This window comes from Piliocolobus tephrosceles, chromosome 10, assembly GCF_002776525.5.
Source record: "Piliocolobus tephrosceles isolate RC106 chromosome 10, ASM277652v3, whole genome shotgun sequence".
Lineage (NCBI taxonomy): Eukaryota > Metazoa > Chordata > Mammalia > Primates > Cercopithecidae > Piliocolobus > Piliocolobus tephrosceles.
The window spans coordinates 25,389,856-25,408,914 of record NC_045443.1 but is presented as its reverse complement, the minus strand read 5'-3'; the positions used below and the strand labels follow the sequence as shown (position 1 = coordinate 25,408,914).

Here is a 19,059-nt window from a genome sequence, read left to right as displayed (position 1 = left end):
GCGGCTGCGCTCTTTTCCTGGAGCGCGAGTGGGCGGGACCTGTCGTCCGGACAACCCGGGAGCGTTTGTTCACATAATTTCAGCTTCGACTCTGCAGACTACTGCGGTGGAACTTGACTCCTAATGGTGAGCAAGGCGAATGAGGCAGACAGGTGGAGGGGCGACCATTGATTCTGCCTCACCAGTGTTAAATGATGTAATAAGAGCCGGTCATATTTTACAGAGAAGCGGGTCGGTTTGGGAAATAACTCATACCTCGGGGTTGGTCGGCCCTCTTCTCAGCAATAGCTTTCCTTACCTGGATCGGGCGGACGGGTAGGAGTCCCAAACCGGTTTCTGCAAACGGGAGATGGTCAAAGCTGTCACACGGTATCCTGATCTCGAATGTTGCTAAGCTTGAAAATAGGTCCCAACCTAGTAACTTCCAGTAATGATAGACGTTGCCACTAAATTCTCTTGTAGCAACTTGGCGGAAATGTTTTAGTACCTCTCCAGCAGTTAATTAAAAGCTAATGCAGTTTACTCTGCTTTGAAAAGGTATTTTATGTCGTCTTTTGTGGGACTATGAATTGTTTTGTGATTCAAGGTACTCATCCTGCGTTAAATATATGATAAAGCTTCTCGTTTTGTTTTTCTGCACTCCTCAACTGCCATGTTTTCACCAAGGAGACAGGCCAACATGTAGCTATGAGAGTATCTCTGTCTGGTTTTCTTAAATGTGGTTTCCATCAAGACATTTTCTATAATTAAAACCAGAGGACGTGGAGAATGTAATTCCTTAATTATTTAATTCATTAATTAAGGGAAAATATGGAGTGCATTCTTTGTACTTGGCACTGGGCTAGAAGTCAAGAATTCCAAGAAGAACATGATGACAGCTCTGCTTATGGGATAAAGATTAAACAAATTAATTACAATACAGTTTTACAACTGTAACAATTGAAGTATCTAAAATGGGGTAACACAAAGTTGGAAATGATGAAATCAGTGAGGGGAAACAAGGTAAGGAAAAAGTGGTGCTTTTCAACCTGTTTTAAAGTATAAATACGAGTTTTCCACAAATGGTGGGAAGAAATAGGGAATGGAGGCCTGGCGCGGTGGCTCACCCCTGTAATCCCAGCAATTTGGGAGGCTGAGGCAGGCGGATCACGATGTCAGGAGTTCGAGACCAGCCTGGCCAACTTGGTGAAACCCTGTCTATACTAAAAATACAAAAATTAGCCTGGCGTGGTGGTGCGCGCCTGTAATTCCAGCTACTCAGGAGGCTGAAGCAGGAGAATCGCTTGAACCCGGGAGGCGGAGGTTGCAGTAAGCCGAGATTGTGCCACTGCACTCCAGCGTGGGCTACACAGCGAGACTCAAAAAAAAAAAAAAAAAAAAAAAGAAGAAGAAAAAAGAGATAGGGAGTGGAGAGCATTCCTGGCAGAATGCAAACGGAACCTCAGTCAATTTACAATTGCTAATAAATTGGGAGAACAGTAAACACTTACTTGTTACCTTCCAATTTGTTACCTAAGTTTCTTCTTCTTCTTAGATCCTTCTCCCAGCGTTTCTCAAAGTGTGGCCCCTGGAACATTTACTTCGAATGCACCCAGAGTACTTGTTAAAAATACAGATTCCAGGAACCCACTCAACTCCAAATCTACTGTATTAGTTTCCTAAGGCTGCCAAGTAAGGAATTGCCACAAACTAAGTACTAAAAGAAAAGCATTTTATTGTCTCGCAGTTCTGGAGACCAGAAGACCAAGATCAAAGTGTCAGTAGGTCTGTGATACCTCTGAGGGCCTTAGGGAGAGATCTGTTCAGACCTTTCCTGGCTTCTGGTAGTTCCTTGGTTTGTGGCAACAAAACTTCATTCTTCACATGGCATTCTCCATCTGAGTATATATATCCAAGTTTCCTTTATTATTATTATCATTATATAAGGACACAAATCATATTGGATTAGGGGCCCACCCTATTCAGTATGGCTTCATCTTAATTTAACTAATAAAATCAGTAATGACCTTATCTCCCAGTTAGGTCAAATTCTGAAGTACTGGGGATCAAGATTTCAACATATGAATTTTTTTTTTTTTTAAGACTGTCTCGCTTTGTCACCCAGGCTGGAGTGCAGTGGCACTATCATGGCTTACCGAAGCCTCAGCCTCCCTGGTTCAAGCAATCTTCCCAACTCAGCCTCCTGAATAGCTGGGAGTACAAGGCACGCACCACCACACCCAGCTAATTTTTAATTTTTTTTTTAGAGATAAGGTCTCGCTTCGTTGCCCAGGCTGCCCTCAAACTCCTGGGCTCAAGTGATTCTCTCCCACTTTGACCTCCCAAAATGCTGGGATTACAGGACTAAGCCAGTGCACTCAGCCAAAATAGGATTTTCTTTCTTCTTTTTTTTTTTTGAGGCAGAATTTTGCTCTGTTGCCCAGGCCAGAGTGCAATGGCGAGATCTCGGCTTACTGAAACCTCTGCCTACCGGGTTCAAGCAATTCTCCTGCCTCAGCCTCCCGAGTAGCTGGGATTACAGGCTCATGCCACCACACCCAGCTAATTTTTGTATTTTTAGTAGAGACGGGGTTTCACCATGTTGGCCAGGCTGGTCTTGACCTCAGGTGATCCACTCGCCTCTGCCTCCTAAAGTGCTTTAATAGCTGTGAGCCACCGCACCCGGACAACATGTAATTTTTTGAGGGATACAATTCAATCCATAACATCTACTGAACCACAATGTAGGAAGAGAAGTGAGTGTATACATGTTTAGTCCATAAATATGCATTTCTAACAAGCTTCCCGTATGGTTCTTATGCCCTCAGAACTTTGAGAACTACTTCACTACATAGTGAGTAGCTCTTATGACATATAGGAGGAGTGACGATATGTACTTACCCCAAACCTGATTTATATTAAAAGCACAAGTGAGAAGTGACAATTTGCCCCTCTTTAAAATATGGCTACTTGAGAACCAGAGCAATGCTATTTACATATTCAGCTGTTTAGTGCTTATTTCATGTTGGAAGTATGTTAACTATTAATTGATAGAAACTGTGATAAAAATATAATCTATTTGTAAAAATTATGTGGCAGCAAAGTCTCTACTATTTTATCTCCAGTGCCTCAGAGTGCCTTGTGTGTAAACCATTAATTACTATCTGCTGAGTGAATTACTGTAATGTATGCACTCTTCAAGAAGATGAAATCTACTGATATGTGTTAAACTTCAGTTTTGCACGGAACCAATATTTCCCACCTATAACTCTTCAAATATGTAAAGTGTCTTGTATTCACATGATCTCCTACATATTCCTTACCAGAAATCTGATAAACACATGAGCCTAATCAGGAAAGTGTAAGTGGTATTATTGTAACTGTGAATCTTTTTTGAAATCCTGTGCTTTCCAAAATCATTTCCAGAAAAGATTAGATTTGCCTTAAAACACGTTGCTGAATAGAATCTTCATTTTATCATAGCTTTGCCTGCTTTATTTATTTATTTATTTATTTATTTATTTATTTATTTATTTATTTATTTCTGAGTCTTGCTCTGTCACCCAGGCTGGAGTGCAGTGGTGTGATCTTGGCTCACTGCAACCCCCGCTTCCCAGGTTCAAGTGACTCTCCTGCCTCAGCCTCCTGAGTAGCTAGGACTACAGGCGCATGCCACCACGCCCGGCTAATTTTTTGTATTTTTAGTAGAGACGGGGTTTCACCGTGTTAGCCAGGATGGCCGGCATCTCCTGACCCCGTGATCCACCTTCCTCAGCCTGCCAAAGTGCTGGGATTACAGGTGTGAGCCACTGCACCCAGCCGCCTGCTGTATTTATTTATTCATTTTTTGGAAATGGGGTCTCGCTCTGCCGCCCAGGCTGAATGTCTTGGCTCACTGCAGCCTTGACCTCCTGGGCTCAAGTGATCTTCCCTCCTCAGCCTCCCAAGTAGCTGGGACCACAGGCATATGCCTTCATGCTTGGCTAATTTTTAAAAATTTTTCATAGAGACAGGGTCTTCCTGTGTTGCCCGGGCTGGTCTTGAACTCCTGGGCTCAAGTGATCTTCCCGCCTTGGTCTCCCTGAGTGCTGAAATTACAGGAGTGAGCCACTGTATAAAGCTGCTTTGTGTGCTTTAAATAACTGATTCCCTTTCTATAAAAATCATCAATCTAACTTTACAGAAAGGTTCTTTCTTTATGAGATCATTCCCACACTTGCAAATTTGACATTAGTGCACATAATTGGTCAATAATTTACTGTCCTTTGAACCCTTTAAACTAGTGCCTTCTTGACTAGTACTCTGTTTAGTAACAGGGCATTTCCTTAAACATGGATCATTGACTGACCTAAGAAATAGTGTAAAATCTGCATACAAAAAAATGCTTCAGTAGGTGAACTTAGTTTTCCTATACTTATTTGTAGTTTTGTCTGAACTGTTTTTAAAAAAGTATTTTATTTTGGGATAATTTTAGATTTGCAAGGAAACTTACAAAGATGGTACAGAGAGTTCCCTTATGCCCTTTACCAAGCTTCTTCTAATTTTAACATCTTACATAATCATGATGCTTTCGTATCAGAATTCTCTTTAAAATTGATCAATTCTTTTGTTTTCCAACTTTTAGGGTCCTAAAGCAAAAAAGGTATGTAGAATTTTTTTCAAAATAGATAGTTGTGTAATCACTTACAGTGTGTGAACAGAATATTTACAGAATTATAGTTTTAGTTCGTAGAGTTTACTAAGCTTACTTTTTAGACATTAATGTGGTTTAAATCATGGAATAATCCTTTACAACAATAGGTCACATGTCAAATTTGACATAAGAGAGTTCTAATTTCACGAATACTTTAAAAAATAGCTTTTAATTTTTACTTGTGTGTAGATTTGCCGCTTTTTGTTAATTCTGCTCTAGAAAATGTTGGATTAGGAACCCCTTTTTCTTCACTCCAGATACATATATAAAAATTTAATTATAAAATATGCTATGGCTTTAAAGTGAAATCTAAGGTAATACGACTTTAAATGGGTTGCACGGTAACACATACTTGGTGTTTTTTTAAGAGCGAGATGCCGTCACCCAGGCTGGAGTGCAGTGGCATGGTCTTGGCTTACTGCAACCTCCACCTTCCAGGTTCAAGCAATTCTCCCACCTCAGCCTCTTGATTAGCTGGGATTACGGGCACGCGCCACTATGCCCGGCTAATTTTTGTATGTTTTGGTAGAGACAGGGTTTCACCTTGTTGGCCAGGCTGGTCTCGAACTCTTGACCTCAAGTGATCTGCCGGCCTCAACTTCCCAGAGTGCTAGGATTACAGGCGTGAGCCACTGCGCCCGGCTTTTACTCTATGTTTTCATAGCACATGCATTCGTGCACACCTCAGTTATAACCCTTCTATCATTTATTGTAATTATTTATAATGGTGAGCTTTTCATGGTCAGGAGCATGTCATATTTTTACATCTATAATGTTTAGCACAGTGCCTGGCACATAGTAGAAATTCAATCAATATTTGTTAAATGAATATGTGAAACCCCATTTAATCTACCACCCTTAAAAACACTTGGGCTCTTTAAAGGAGATTATATAAAGTGTATTCAGTATTTATACAGTCAAACATTTCTTCAAGAAATACCATTGAATGCCTTCTTTGTTTGCTTCTGTCAGTCACTTGGACCCATGACCAACCTGATATTCTTTTAGGAACTGTGAATATAACTGAACAAAATTTATGAAGGCTCTGGAAGCATTCTTATGGGGGAAGCATTCTGGAGGGCCTCTGTGTCTCTATAATCATTCATTGATTTGTATGGACATTCATTTTGTGCTTTAGACTGTGAAATCTTAGAGGGATCATTTTAAATCTGAAAACTCATTGTTTTAAATTACCTTGGTGCTTCATGATATACATGGGTGGGCTATTATGTTGATGGTATTGTTTCTCCGAAAGAATGGTGAGATTCTTCCTATGAAATTTGCAACCAAACCCAGAGAAGAAATCACTTACTGCTTATTTTTTTTTTATTTTATTTTATTTTTTTTGAGACAGAGGCTCGCTCTGTTGCCCAGGTTGGAGTGCAGTGGCACAATCTCGGCTTACTGCAACCTCTGCCACCCAGGTTCAAGCAAAGAAATCACTTACTTTTTAAAATTATTTTACTTTTAAATATCACAGTTTGGAGATGAGGTGTTCTATAAAAGGAACTTACAGTGTAGGTAGGAAAACATTGAAGGATATATTTTATACTTTCTGGCTTTTTAAAGTTTTCTTAAGGAAAAATTAATAAACACACATGGTACAAAATAAAAATAGCATTAAAAAATTGAAACTTTTTTCCACCCAAAACATTAGATCTGCCTTCTTAGAACCACTGCACATCTTTTCATACATTTTCTAAATGTTAAAAGGTGCACTTATGTACACACACACAGACACATACAGACCCCCTTTCTCCCCACATATGGGAGCATTCTGCACCTTCTATTTTTCACTTAATATTTTATTAATTACAGGATACTCATCTTTTTACATTTTAACATTACTGAAATTGAGATGTGTCTTATGATAGTATCTTACAATCATTGTAGTCCTGGATTGACATCCACTTCTTCAACAGAGAATGTTTGCTTCTATCTGTCCCTCGGGCTTATTACCAGTCTGATACTACTTAAATTCTATACTTGAGGGTTTTGGACCACACCAACGGTGTGAGTCAGACTGCAAATCCACATGAACTGGCTTGTGGTTTAAATTCTCAGGAATTTTTTTTTCTTCCTTCTACCAGTGTCAGAGTTGAGATATGCAAGTTTTTGTTTGTTTGTTTGTTTGTTTGCTATGCATTACTGTGTTGTGGGATTGTTTGTCTTTCCCTATATCCAGTTTTATACAGGTGTCACCTTTAACTGCCATCTTAGGCATTATTTCCTTTTTTGGGACATAATAAATACATCTTACATCTGATGACGTCTTAGGTTCAATGGAGTAAGTATACCTTGGGGACCTTTATGTTTTGGCGTATTGAAATTACCTCACTCTTTTTCATGACTGCATCATATCCCATTGAAAGTATGCAACATGATTTTTATGTCGGCCCTTATTTTGCTATCACAGTCAAGGCAGGAATGAAGATCCTTATATGTAAGTTCTTGCAAACATGGAAGAATATTTATTTCATTGATTTAGCAGTGTTCAAGGCATTAAGTGAACAGCAAGACAAAGTTCCTGCCTTCATGAAGCTTACATTCAGCTTGAGGGTGGGAAGTGAGACAGGAAAATAAATAATTTCAGGTAGCTTTTAATACATAGAAACTAAGAGGTCATGAAAAATGTGGAGTAGGGCTAATGATTATGCTATTTCTTATAATATGATTAAGGAATGAAATTTAAGAAGAGATCTGGATGAAGCAAGGCAATAGGTCAGTAATTACCTGGGGGAATGAGTATCCTCAGCAGGAGAAACAGCTGTTGCGAGTAATCATAGTTTAGAATGACCTTGGTGAAATGCCGGTGTGGTGAGAACAGACTGAGTGAGGTAGAAAGTGAAAGATTAAAACACGGCATGGAGATCGTGGTTAATCAGGAGCTGGTTTGTAGTCCATGGCCAAGTAAGCCATGGTAAAGTATTTGGGTTTTACTGTGAGTGTGATGGGCAGCCTGGGAAAGTTGTAAACAGAAGAGTGCGGTGATCTGATTTACATTTTTAAAGGATCAGTTTGATTGCCATGTGGAAAATTCACTGTAGGGGGACACAAGGGTAAAAGTAAGAGTACCCTGTAGGAATCCATGACAGCAGTCTAGGTTAGTAATCTTCAACCTGAGAAGTAACGCACACTCTGACAGGTGTACAAAGACTTTCTAAGGACACAAGGACACAGTTTTATGGAAATCAATCTTCAGATGATTGACATCCATATTTACCTTTTCCTGAGAAAATGTAGTTATAAAGTCCTGCCATTTTACCATTGCATCCTCTTCTGTCACAATCACCCTTCTTAGTAAAGCTTATCTGTTATCTACTCCCATTCTCACTGTGATTCTTTGCCCTTGCGCCTGGGATGTGAAACCATCAGACAATTCAAAATGCTGATGTTGGCCAAGCTTTCTTTAATCAAGACACCAAGGACCTCCTGGTTTTGTCTGCCTTACTTGTCTTTTTGGAAGTGGTGAAATGTGTCATTAGAAGTATTGAGATATTGTGAATTTATACATATTGTAGTGTGAAGTGGTGATCATTTTTGTTTAGTTACATTGCCCCTGAGATTATTATCAAATTATGGTACCAAAAAGTTTATCGAGTTACATTGTGAGGGACTTTTTGGTACTATCATTTGATAACAATCAATGTTTTGGTATCAGACTACAAAGATAATATAATTAATTTTTTAATGAAGAAAGATTAGGGTATTAGTAAAAATGTGAGTAATATTTTTACGCAGATTTCAAAGTTGCCTTTTGAAACCATGTAATTTAAATTAGTATTGTTCATTGCAAAAGTTAGAAAATTGTGTAAGACTATAGAAAAGGTTATGATACCTGATGTACTGTTAAAAAACCCATTACTTCCTTTATATTAATATATTTGTGTCAGAAACCACTGTACTTCACAGAATACATGAAATACAGAAAACTGTGATTAGACTATGAGAATTGCCTTACAAATTGATGAATACGTAGATGATTCCAGTTAGTCTCAGTTAATAATTTATGAGTTTTCTTCCAGTGAAGAAAATGGCATTATTAATACAAATTTGATATTCAAATTATTGTTTAGGAATACAATTGTGAAGAGATCTTATAAAACTTTTAATACTTTTATTTGAATTGATTGTATTTTATTTGATTAAAATCATGCTCAACTATCTCCAGAAATAGGAGTGTAATGAATGGGCAAAAGGGGGGTGCTTATTGCTATAGTCTGTACTTTAAATTCTATTTTCATTTAGGAACACTGTCTTTACAGACAGACTTCAGTTGCCAAAGAGTTAGTCCTGGTTTTTATGGAACATTCAGTGCTGACACTAAAATATAAATGGTATTAAGTTCAGGACATTAAAATTACATCTTTTTAAAACAACATATGAGGGAATTAAATCAATTTACATCTGACTCATAATCAAAAATGAGATAGGTTGCCATGAAGATGCATATCAGCATATTTATTTGTCCAAAAAAATGAAGTCAGACTGTCTGATAGAAAGCAAGTCTGATATGGCCATTTAGTTTAAGTTCGAAAACAGTTTTGCCATTAGGTAAATGGTAGACATTTTTTATACTTCAAATGAGCTAAATCTGTAACTTTAAGATTTTGGTGAAAGTGGTAGGATAAAAAATTATCAAAAATAATATTTTGATCTTTCTAATTTCATTAATATTAGGCTTAAGATTTTTGGGACTGCCATTTCTGCTAAAAACAATAAATAATGCTCACTACAATATATACATATAGATCAAAGCTCTCATCTTAAAAGCATTTAAGAGGCGATAATATAGGACGAAATTATCAGGAAAAAACCTGAGTGAAGACATGAACCAAAGAAGTAATGGAAGCACTACAACTGTTTTTGTTTTTTGTTTATTTTATTTTATTTTAGAGACAGGATCTTGCTATCACCCAGGCTGGAGTACAGTGGTGTAATTACAGCTAACTGTAGCCTCAACCTCCCAGGCTCAAGTGATCCTCCCACCTCAGCCTCCTGAGACTACAACCATGAGCTACCATGCCTGGAAATTGTTTTTTTCTTTTTCTTTTCTTTTTTTTTTTTTTTTTAAGAGATGGGATCCCACTGTGTTGTCCAGGCTGGTCTCAAACTCTTGGGCTCAAGCAATTCTGCTTTGGCCTCCCAAAGTGCTGGAATTGCAGGCATGAATCACCGTGCCCAGTCCAAAGCAATTTTTATCATGAGGGTATTTGCAGAGCTGGGCAGATCTTGAGCTTTGGTCTTCATAGCAAAAATGAAAGCCAGACAGTGGAATGATGTCTTTAATGTACTGAAAGAAAATAGCTGCCAACTTGGAATTCTGTACCAACTTAAATAAGTTTTCAAAAATGAAGGTGGACTAAAAACATTTTCTCACAAACAAAAACTGAGTTTGCCACCTGCAAAACAGATTATATATGTATAGTATAAAACAATAATCATAATAAAAAAAAGTGGGTTTAACAGTAATTAAGATACATGACAACAAACAACCCAGATGTTCATCAGTTGATTAATCAATAAACAAAATTTGGTATATCTATGCATTGGAATATTATTTGGGCATAAGAAGAAAGTACTGATGCATGATATAGCATGGATGAACCTTGAAAGCATGCTAAATGGAAGAAGCCAGTCACAAAAGACCACTTTTTACATGATTACAGTTATATGAAGTGTCCAGAAGAGGCAAATCTACAGAGACAGAAAGTAGATTCATAGTTTCCATGAGCTAGGGATTTGGAAGAAGTGGAGAGTAACTACTAATGAGTATGAGATTTCTATTTCGGGGTGATGAAAAATGTTCTAAAATTGATTGTGGTGATGGTTACACAACTCTGTGAATATACTACCACATCTAGCTAATTAAATTGTGCACTTTATATGGGTGATTTGCATGGTGTGTGAATTATATCTCAATAAAACTATTGTTAAAAATAGATAGATTGAGTTAAGACATTCTAAAGTCCTTGGGAAAGAGGATACAGGTCTTGATATAGTAGGCGTATTTGTTGACTTTCTATAGTAGCCATTAAAATTACACAGTGTATAACTTCTAAACTGGTAGAACATAGTGGAATAATAAAAAAAAAATCAATTGAAAAGTTACCAAGAAATAATACAGAATAACACCCAAAAGTAAGATAGTGTATTTAAGCCCAAATATATCAGTAAATACATGGAATATAAATGGATCTATTACTCTTGTTAAAAGAGAAAGATTGTCAGATGGGATAAAGAATGAAATCCAACAATAATCTTTTTACAAACAGCCACCTTAGGAATAAAGATTCCAACAATTTGGGAGACTGAGGCAGGAGGATCACTTGAGTCCAGGAGTTTGAGACCAGCCTGGACAACATAGACCCCATCTCTACAAAAAGTAAAATTTAAAAAAAAATTTTAAATACAGAAAAGTTGGAAGTGAAATGATGGAAAAAGTCGTACTATGTAAATTACTGGAAAAACAAAAGCTGAAATAGCTGTATTAATATTAGACATAATAGACTTTAAGACAAAAAGCACTTCTAGAAATAAAGAGGGACATTTTGTGGTGATCAAGATTTTTGTTTATTTGTTTTGTTTTGAGCATTGGTTTCACCAGAAGCCCAAATCCTAGCATTACCAAATATATCCACGTGCAGGTTGTTACATGAGTATATTGGATGATGCTGGGATTTGGGCTTCTGGTGAAACCATTGCTCAAATAGTGAACTTAGTCCCAGTACGGTTTTTCAACCCTTGCCCCCTGCTCCCTCCCCTCTTTTAGAGTCCCCAGTGTCTATTGTTTCTACCCTTATGACCATGTGTACTCATTGTACTTGTAAGTGAGAACAGCAGTATTTGATTTTCTGTTTCTGCTTTAATTCACTTAGGGTAATGGCCTCCAACTATATCCATATTCCTGCAAAGGACATAATTTCATTCTTTTTATGGCTGTGTAGTATGCTATGATGTATATGTACCTCATTTTCCTTCTTTCCTTCCTTTCCTTTCCTTTCTTTCTTTACTTCCTTTCTTTTCTCTGTTTCTCTCCTTCTCTCCTTCCCTTCCTCCCTTCCTTTCTTTCCTTTCTTTCCTTTCTTCTTTTCACTTTCTTTCCCCGGCTGAAGTGCAGTGGCATGATCTCGGCTTACAGCGGGCTTGACTGCCTGAGCTCAAGCGATTCTCCCACCTCAGCCTCTCGGGTAGCTGGGACCACAGACGTGTGCCACCATGTCTAGCTAATTAAAATTTTTTTTTATTTTTTAGAAATGAGGTCATTCTGTATTGCCCAGGCTGGTCTTAAACTTTGGGGCTCAGGTGATCCTCTTACCAGGGCCACCCAAAGCACTGGGATTACAGGCATGAGAGCCACCACGTCTGGCTTTTGTGTGTGTGTGTGTGTGTGTGTGTGTGTGTGTGTGTCTAGACAATCTCACTCTGTCGCTGTGGCTGCAGTGCTGTGGCACGATCACAGTTCACTGCAGCCTCAACCTCCCAGGCTCGAGCAATCCTCCCACCTCAGCCTCCTGAGTAGCTGGGACTATAGGTGTGTGCCACCACACTCTACATTTTCTTTATCCAATCCGCTGTTGATTAGGTTGATTCCATGATTTTGTTATTGTGACTAGTACTACAATAAAATATGAGTACAGGTGTCTTTTTTTTTTTTTTTTTTTTGAGATGGAGTTTCGCTCTTGTTGCCCAGGCTGAAGGGCAATGGCGTGATCTCGGCTCACTGCAACCTCTGCCTCCCAGGTTCAAGCGATTCTCCCGCCTCAGCCTCCCAAGTAGCTGGCATTACAGGCATGCACCACCATGCCCGGCTAATGTATTTCTAGTAGAGATGGGGTTTCTCCATGTTGGTCAGGCTGATCTCGACCTCCCGACCTCAGGTGATCTGACCACCTCGGCCTCCCAAAGTGCTGGAATTACAGGCATGAGCCACCGCGCCCAACCTACAGGTGTCTTTTTGGGGGAAAAAAAAAAGAAATTTTTTTCTTTTCAGCAGATACCCAGTAGTGAGATTGCTGGGTTGAATGGTAGGTTTATTTTAAAATCTTTAATAAATCTTCATACTGTTTTCAATAGAGGTTGAACTAATTTACATTCCCGCCAACAGTTCCCTTTTTTCTGCATCCTCACCAACATCTGTCTTTTTAAACATTTTTTAATAGTAGACATTCTGACTAGTGTGAGATGATATCTCACTGTGGTGTTAATTGATATTTCTCTGATTAGTGATCTTGAGCATTTGTTCATGTGTGTTGCCTCTTTTGAGAAGTATCTGTTCATGTCCTTTGCACACTTTTTAATGGGGCTTTTTATTTTCTTACTGATTTAAGTTCCTTATCCATTCCGGGTATTTGTCCTTTGTCAGATGCATAGTTTGAAAATATTTTCTCCTATTTTGTAGGCTGTCTGTTGACTGTGTTGTTTCTTTTGCTATGCAGAAGCTCTTTAGTTTAATTAAGTTCCATTCATCAATTTTTGTTTTTGTTGCAGTTGCTTTTAAGGTCTTAGTTACAAATTATTTGCCTAGGCCAATGCCCAGAAGAGTTTTTCCTGGTTTTCTTTTAGGGTTTTTATAGTTTGAGGTCTTGGCTGGATGCAATAGCTCACACCTGTAATCCCAACACTTTGGGAGGCTGAAGCAGAAGGATTGCTTGAGGCCGGGAGTTCAAGACCAACCTGGGAAACATAGCGAGACCCCCCCCCCCACCTCTACAAACAATGAAAGTAAAAAATTAGCCAGATGCAGTGGCATGCGTCTGTAATTCTAGCTACTCCTGAGGCTGAGGTGGGAGAATTGTGTGAGCCCAGGAGTTTGAGATTACAGTAAGCTGTGATTGCACCACTGTACTCCCATTCTTTCCTGAATGACAAAGTGAGACCCTATCTCTTAAAAAAAATTATAGGCCAGGCGCGGTGGCTCATGCCTGTAGTCCCAGTACTTTGGGAGGCCAAGGTGGGCGGATCACCTGAGGTCAGGAGTTTGAGATCAGCCTGCCCAACATGGCCAAACCCCGTCTCTACTAAAAATACAAAAAATTAGCCAGGTGTGGTGGCAAGTGCCTGTAATCCCAGCTACTCAGGAGGCTGAAGCAGGAGAATCTCTTGAACCCGGGAGGTAGAGGTTGCAGTGAGCCAAGATTGCACCACTACACTCCAGCCTGGGTGACAAGAGTGAAAAAAAATATATAGTTTGAGGTCTTATATTTAAGTTTTTAATCCATCTTGAGTTAATTTTTATATATGGTAAGAGTTAGGGGTCCAGTTTCATTCTTCTGCAAATGGCTAGCCAGCTTTCCCAGCATCATATTGGACACAGTGTCCTTTCCCCATGGTTTGTTTCTTTTTGCTAACTTTGTCGAAGATCAGTTAGTTGTAAGTGTGTGGCTTTATTTCTGGGTTCTCTTATTGTATTCCGTTGATCTATTTTTGTACCAGTACCATGTTATTTTGGTTGCTACAGCCTGTAGTATAGTTTGAAGTTTGGTAATGTGATGGCTCTAGCTTTCTTCTTTTTGCTTAGGATTGCTTTGGCTATGTGGGCTCTTTTTTGGTTTCATATACATTTTAGAATTGTTTTTTCTAGTTCTGTGAAAAATAACATTGGTAATTTGATAGGAATTGCATTGAATCTGTAGATTGCTTTGGGCAGTATGATCATTCTAGTGAAACTGATTCTTCCAATCCGTGAGCATGGATTGTTTTTCCATTTGTTTGTACTATCTGTGATTTCTTTCAGCAGTGTTTTGTAGTTCTCTTTGTAGAGCTATTTCACCTCCTTGGTTAAATATGTTTCTATTTTATTTTTGTGTGTGTGGCTATTATTGTAAATGGGATTGAGTTCTTGATTTGGTTCCCAACTTGAACGTTGTTGGTATGTAGAAATGCTACTTGTTTTTGCATGTTGTATCCTGAAACTTTACTGAAGTCGTTTATTAGGTCCAAGAGGCTTTTGGAGGAATCTTTAGGGTTTTCTAGGCATAGGATCGTGTTGTCGGTGAACAAAGATAATCTGACTTTCTCTTTTCCCATTTGGATGCCTTTTATTGCTTTCCCTTGACTGATTGGTCTGGCTACGATTTCCAGTACTATTGAATAGGAGTAATGAAAGTGGATACCTTTTTCATGTTCCAGTTCTTAGGGGGAATGCTTTCAGCTTTTGCCTATTCAGTACGATGTAAGCTGTGGGTTTGTCATACATAAATGGTTCTTATTAGTTTGAGATATGTTCATTTGATACCTGGTTTTTTGAGGTTTTTTTTTTTTTTATCATGAAGGGATATTGGATTTTATCAAAAGGTTTTTCTGTGTCTATTGAGATGATCATACGGTTTTTGTTTTTAATTCTGCTTATGTGGTAAATTACATTTATTGATTTGCATATGTTGAAGCATCCTTGCATGATGATAAAGACTTGATTAGCTAAGGAAATCTAATTTTAAATTTGTATATACCTAATTACAAAGCCTTGAAATATACAATGCACAAATTCAGAGAACTACAAGGATAAATAGACACATCCACAAATGGACACATCCACAATCATAGTGGAAGATTTTCTCTTTCAATAATTAAGAGAATAGTGTTTAAAAAGTCAGTAAGGATTTAGAAGATTGGAACAGCGTGATAAGCAAATCTAATGAATTAAGCATATTTAGAACACCACACCAAACAAGTAGAGGATTCTAAACGCACATACGTTTTCCCCCAAAATTGCTAGTATACTGTGATACAAAACTATTCTCAAAGTTCAATGCATGAAAACAATTCAGAGAATATATCAGAATGAATATTATATTGAAGCTAAAAATAATTCAGTAGTAAACAGGAAGGTACAATATGCTTGGAATTTTTAAAACATTCTAAAGTGGGTCAAGAAGTAATATAATAGAAATCAGAAAATATTTTAAACTTATTGTTAAGAAAAATACTTAAAAATTTGTGGAATGTATCTAAAGTAATACTTACAGGGAAATATGTAGACCTAAATATTTATATTAGAAGAAGAAAAAAGGCTAAAAATTGATGATCTTAGGTATCCTTCTCAGGAAGTCAGAAAAAGAATAAAACCCAAAGGAGAAGGAATGAAATAATAAGAACAAATGTAGAAGGAAGGAGAAGGAAAGGGAAGGAAGTAATATGAACAAATACAGACATTAGGCCGGGCGTGGTGGCTCACGCCTGTAATCCCAGCACTTTGGGAGGCCAAGGCTAGTGAATCACGAGGTCAGGAGGTCGAGACCATCTTGGCAAATACAGTGAAACCTCGTCTCTACTGAAATACAAAAAAATTAGCGGGGCGTGGTGGCGGGCGCCTGTAGTCCCAGCTAATAGGGAGGCTGAGGCAGGAGAATGGCGTGAACCCGGGAGGCGGAGCTTGTAGTGAGCCGAGATCGCGCCACTGCACTCCAGTCTGGGTGACAGAGTGAGACTCCGTCTCAAAAAAACAAAAAAACAAAAACAAAATACAAAAAAATTAGCCAGGTGTGGTGGCGGGCGCCTGTAGTCCCAGCTTCTGGGGAGGCTGAGGCAGGAGAATGGCGTGAACCTGGGAGGCGGTGGAGCTTGCAGTGAGCGCAGATCGCACCGTTGCACTCCAACCTGGGCAACAGAGCGAGACTCCGTCTCAAAAAAAAAAAAAAAAAAAAAAAAGGACATTAATAGAAAATACAGAATAGAGTGGGTCAGTAACCTCATATCCTTCAAGCCTTCACCCAAATGCTGCCTTCCCCATGAGGCCAATCCAAACCACTGTATTTAAAATTGTGATTTCATCCCTTTTACAGCTACACCAGCCATCTGGGGTCCCCCTACTTTCTTCCATATCACATATCACTCCTTAAAATATTTTCTAATTTCTTTTAAATTTTAGTATATTGTTTTTGCCTTCCTCTTTACATTTGAATTGTAAGTGTAAGAATTTTTGTTTACTTATATGTCTCAAAAAAGAGGCACATGTTAGCCTCTCAATATTTATCAAATAAATGAACAAGCCACAATAGATTTCTTTGAAAACTGATAAAATTGACAATTATCTGATATGTCAAGAAGAACAAAAGGCATAAATAATAAATATTAGGAATAAAAAGGGAGACATGACTTTAACAATAAATGACATTATTTGAGCAACTTTATATGCCAATATATTAGAAAACTTAGATGAATTAGACAGATAGCCAGAAAAAAATTAAACTGTCTTCATGAAGAAGTAGAAAACCTGAATAGTCCTATAATCATTTAAGAAATTAAATCAGTGGTTATAAATATTCCCAGGAAGAAAATTCTAGGTCCATAAGTCTTTATTTGCTAGTTTTTCATTCAGAGGTAAAGAAATAATTTCATACTTAATACAGAATCTTCTAGAACATGACAAAAGGGGAAACACTCGTTAAGTCATTTTGAGTTACCTGGATAACCTGAAGATATTATGAGAAAGAAAAATGGAAGTGCATTCATGACACAAATACAAAAGTCCTAAACAAAAATGTTACCAGGCTCAATCTGGAAGATGATGATAAATCATGACAAAATTCAGTTTATCCCAGGAAGGCAGAGTTGATTTAATATGAGAAATTAAATAGATACAATTAGATTGAGTTAGAAATTCATTTAATGCACTTTACCATTTGATAGGTTACAGGGCACTTTCTTAGTCTGATAAAGATGTCTGTATTTTTTAACACCTTTTAGATAAGCAAAAGTGCTGAAATTAACAAACACTGACTGGGATAATAATTGTGGGAGTGTACATTGGAAATAATGACTGTGGGAGTGTAAATTGGAATCACTACTCTGGACAGTTCATCTTTAGTAAAGTTGAAAATATATGTACCCATCAGTTTTATTTCTAGGTACATTCAATAGAAAACCCCTTGCAGACGGACAGCAGGGTAGATATATTCAAAGGTTTATAGCAGCATTAATGATAGTAAGAAACCAGAAACAATCCAATGTCTAGCAATAGAAAAAAGGATAAAATCAATGGATTACTATTCAGCAGTGAAAATATACAGCCATAGCAATATCTATCAACATGAATGAATTTTACAAACCATAATGTATATCTAAAGAAGTAAATCACAAATAAGGGCAAATACTGTATTTTTCCACTTAGATATCTAGAGTAGTCAAACTCATATAGACAAAGTAGAATGGTGAGTGACAGGGCTGGGGGCAATGGGAAGCTATTGTTTAATGTTTAATATCGTTTAATGGTATACAGGGTTTCAGTTTGGGATGCTGAAAAAGTTCTGGAGGTGGGTTGTGGTGATGATCATATATCAGTGTGCATGTGCTTAAAACCACTGAATTGCACACTTGAAAATGGTTAAAATGGCTGGGCAAAGGTGGGTCATGCCTGTAATCCCAGAACTTTGGGAGGCCAAGGCAGGTGAATCACTTGAGGTCAGGAGTTCAAGACCAGCCTTGCCAACATGGAGAAACCCCATCTCTACTAAAAATACAAAAATTAGCCAGGCGGGGTTGTGGGCACCTGTAATCCCAGCTGCTCGGGAGGCTGAGGCAGGAGAGTTGCTTGAACCTGAGAGGCAGAGGTTGTAGTGAGCCAAGATCGTGCCATTGCATTCCAACCTCGGTGACAGAGTGAGACTCTGTCTCAAAAACAAAAAAGAAAAGAAAAGAAAATGGTTAAAACGGTGTATTTTATGTTATGTATACTTTGCCACAATTAAAAAAAAGCAAATCACAATAATATACATAAAGTATCATTAAATTTATGTAAGGTTCAAAAATCTATATTTTTGAGATATATACATAAGAAAACTATAAAGAAAAATAAGGAAATGATCACAAAGAGATTATCTGTAGGGGTAATTTTTATTGTAAATCAGTATGTAATTTTTGGCATAGGAGGTGAAGGAATTCAAAGAATTGCATGATGTTACTATAACCTATTCTGATTGACTTTTTAATATAAACCAGATTTCTCTCTCATGTATTTATAAAAATTAAAAATAAAAATAGAATTAATCTGAATTTCTGTTTCATTCAGCAATAGCTAGCATTTATCCATGGATTATGAGCTAACCAGAAAAAAGAAAAAGCCCAACATTTCATCAGGAGATGTACATCCAGGAAAATGTTAGTTTTTATGTTTAACATTTAGTTATCAAAATTTATAATATGTTACTTTATTCAGTTGTGTAGTGAAAATAAGATTAACTCAATCTAGAGCAGAATTTGTAATACTTAGAGACAAGGGAAATAAATTTTTTAATTTAAATTTTTATTCATATTTTTATAACAAATATAAAAGGATCAACAAAAGTTTTTCAAGTATATTAATTAGGATAAGATTCCGTGAGGGAAGTGGCATGGAAATATGAACTCAAATAGAAACAGATTAACATTTTTCTTTTAAAAACGCTTGT

General features: G+C 37.6%; 1 protein-coding gene across 1 annotated transcript in view; it reads left to right on the top strand.

Moving 5' to 3' along the window:
- Positions 1 to 36: 36 nt before the first annotated feature.
- Positions 37 to 19,059, top strand: part of CASC1 (cancer susceptibility 1) — a 94,750-nt gene continuing 75,727 nt past the window's right edge. Inside the window, exon 1 of the mRNA XM_023209064.2 lies at positions 37 to 126. Within this exon, the coding sequence (XP_023064832.1) occupies positions 124 to 126 (3 nt within the window). The 5' untranslated portion in view covers positions 37 to 123. The remainder of the gene's footprint in view (positions 127 to 19,059) is intronic.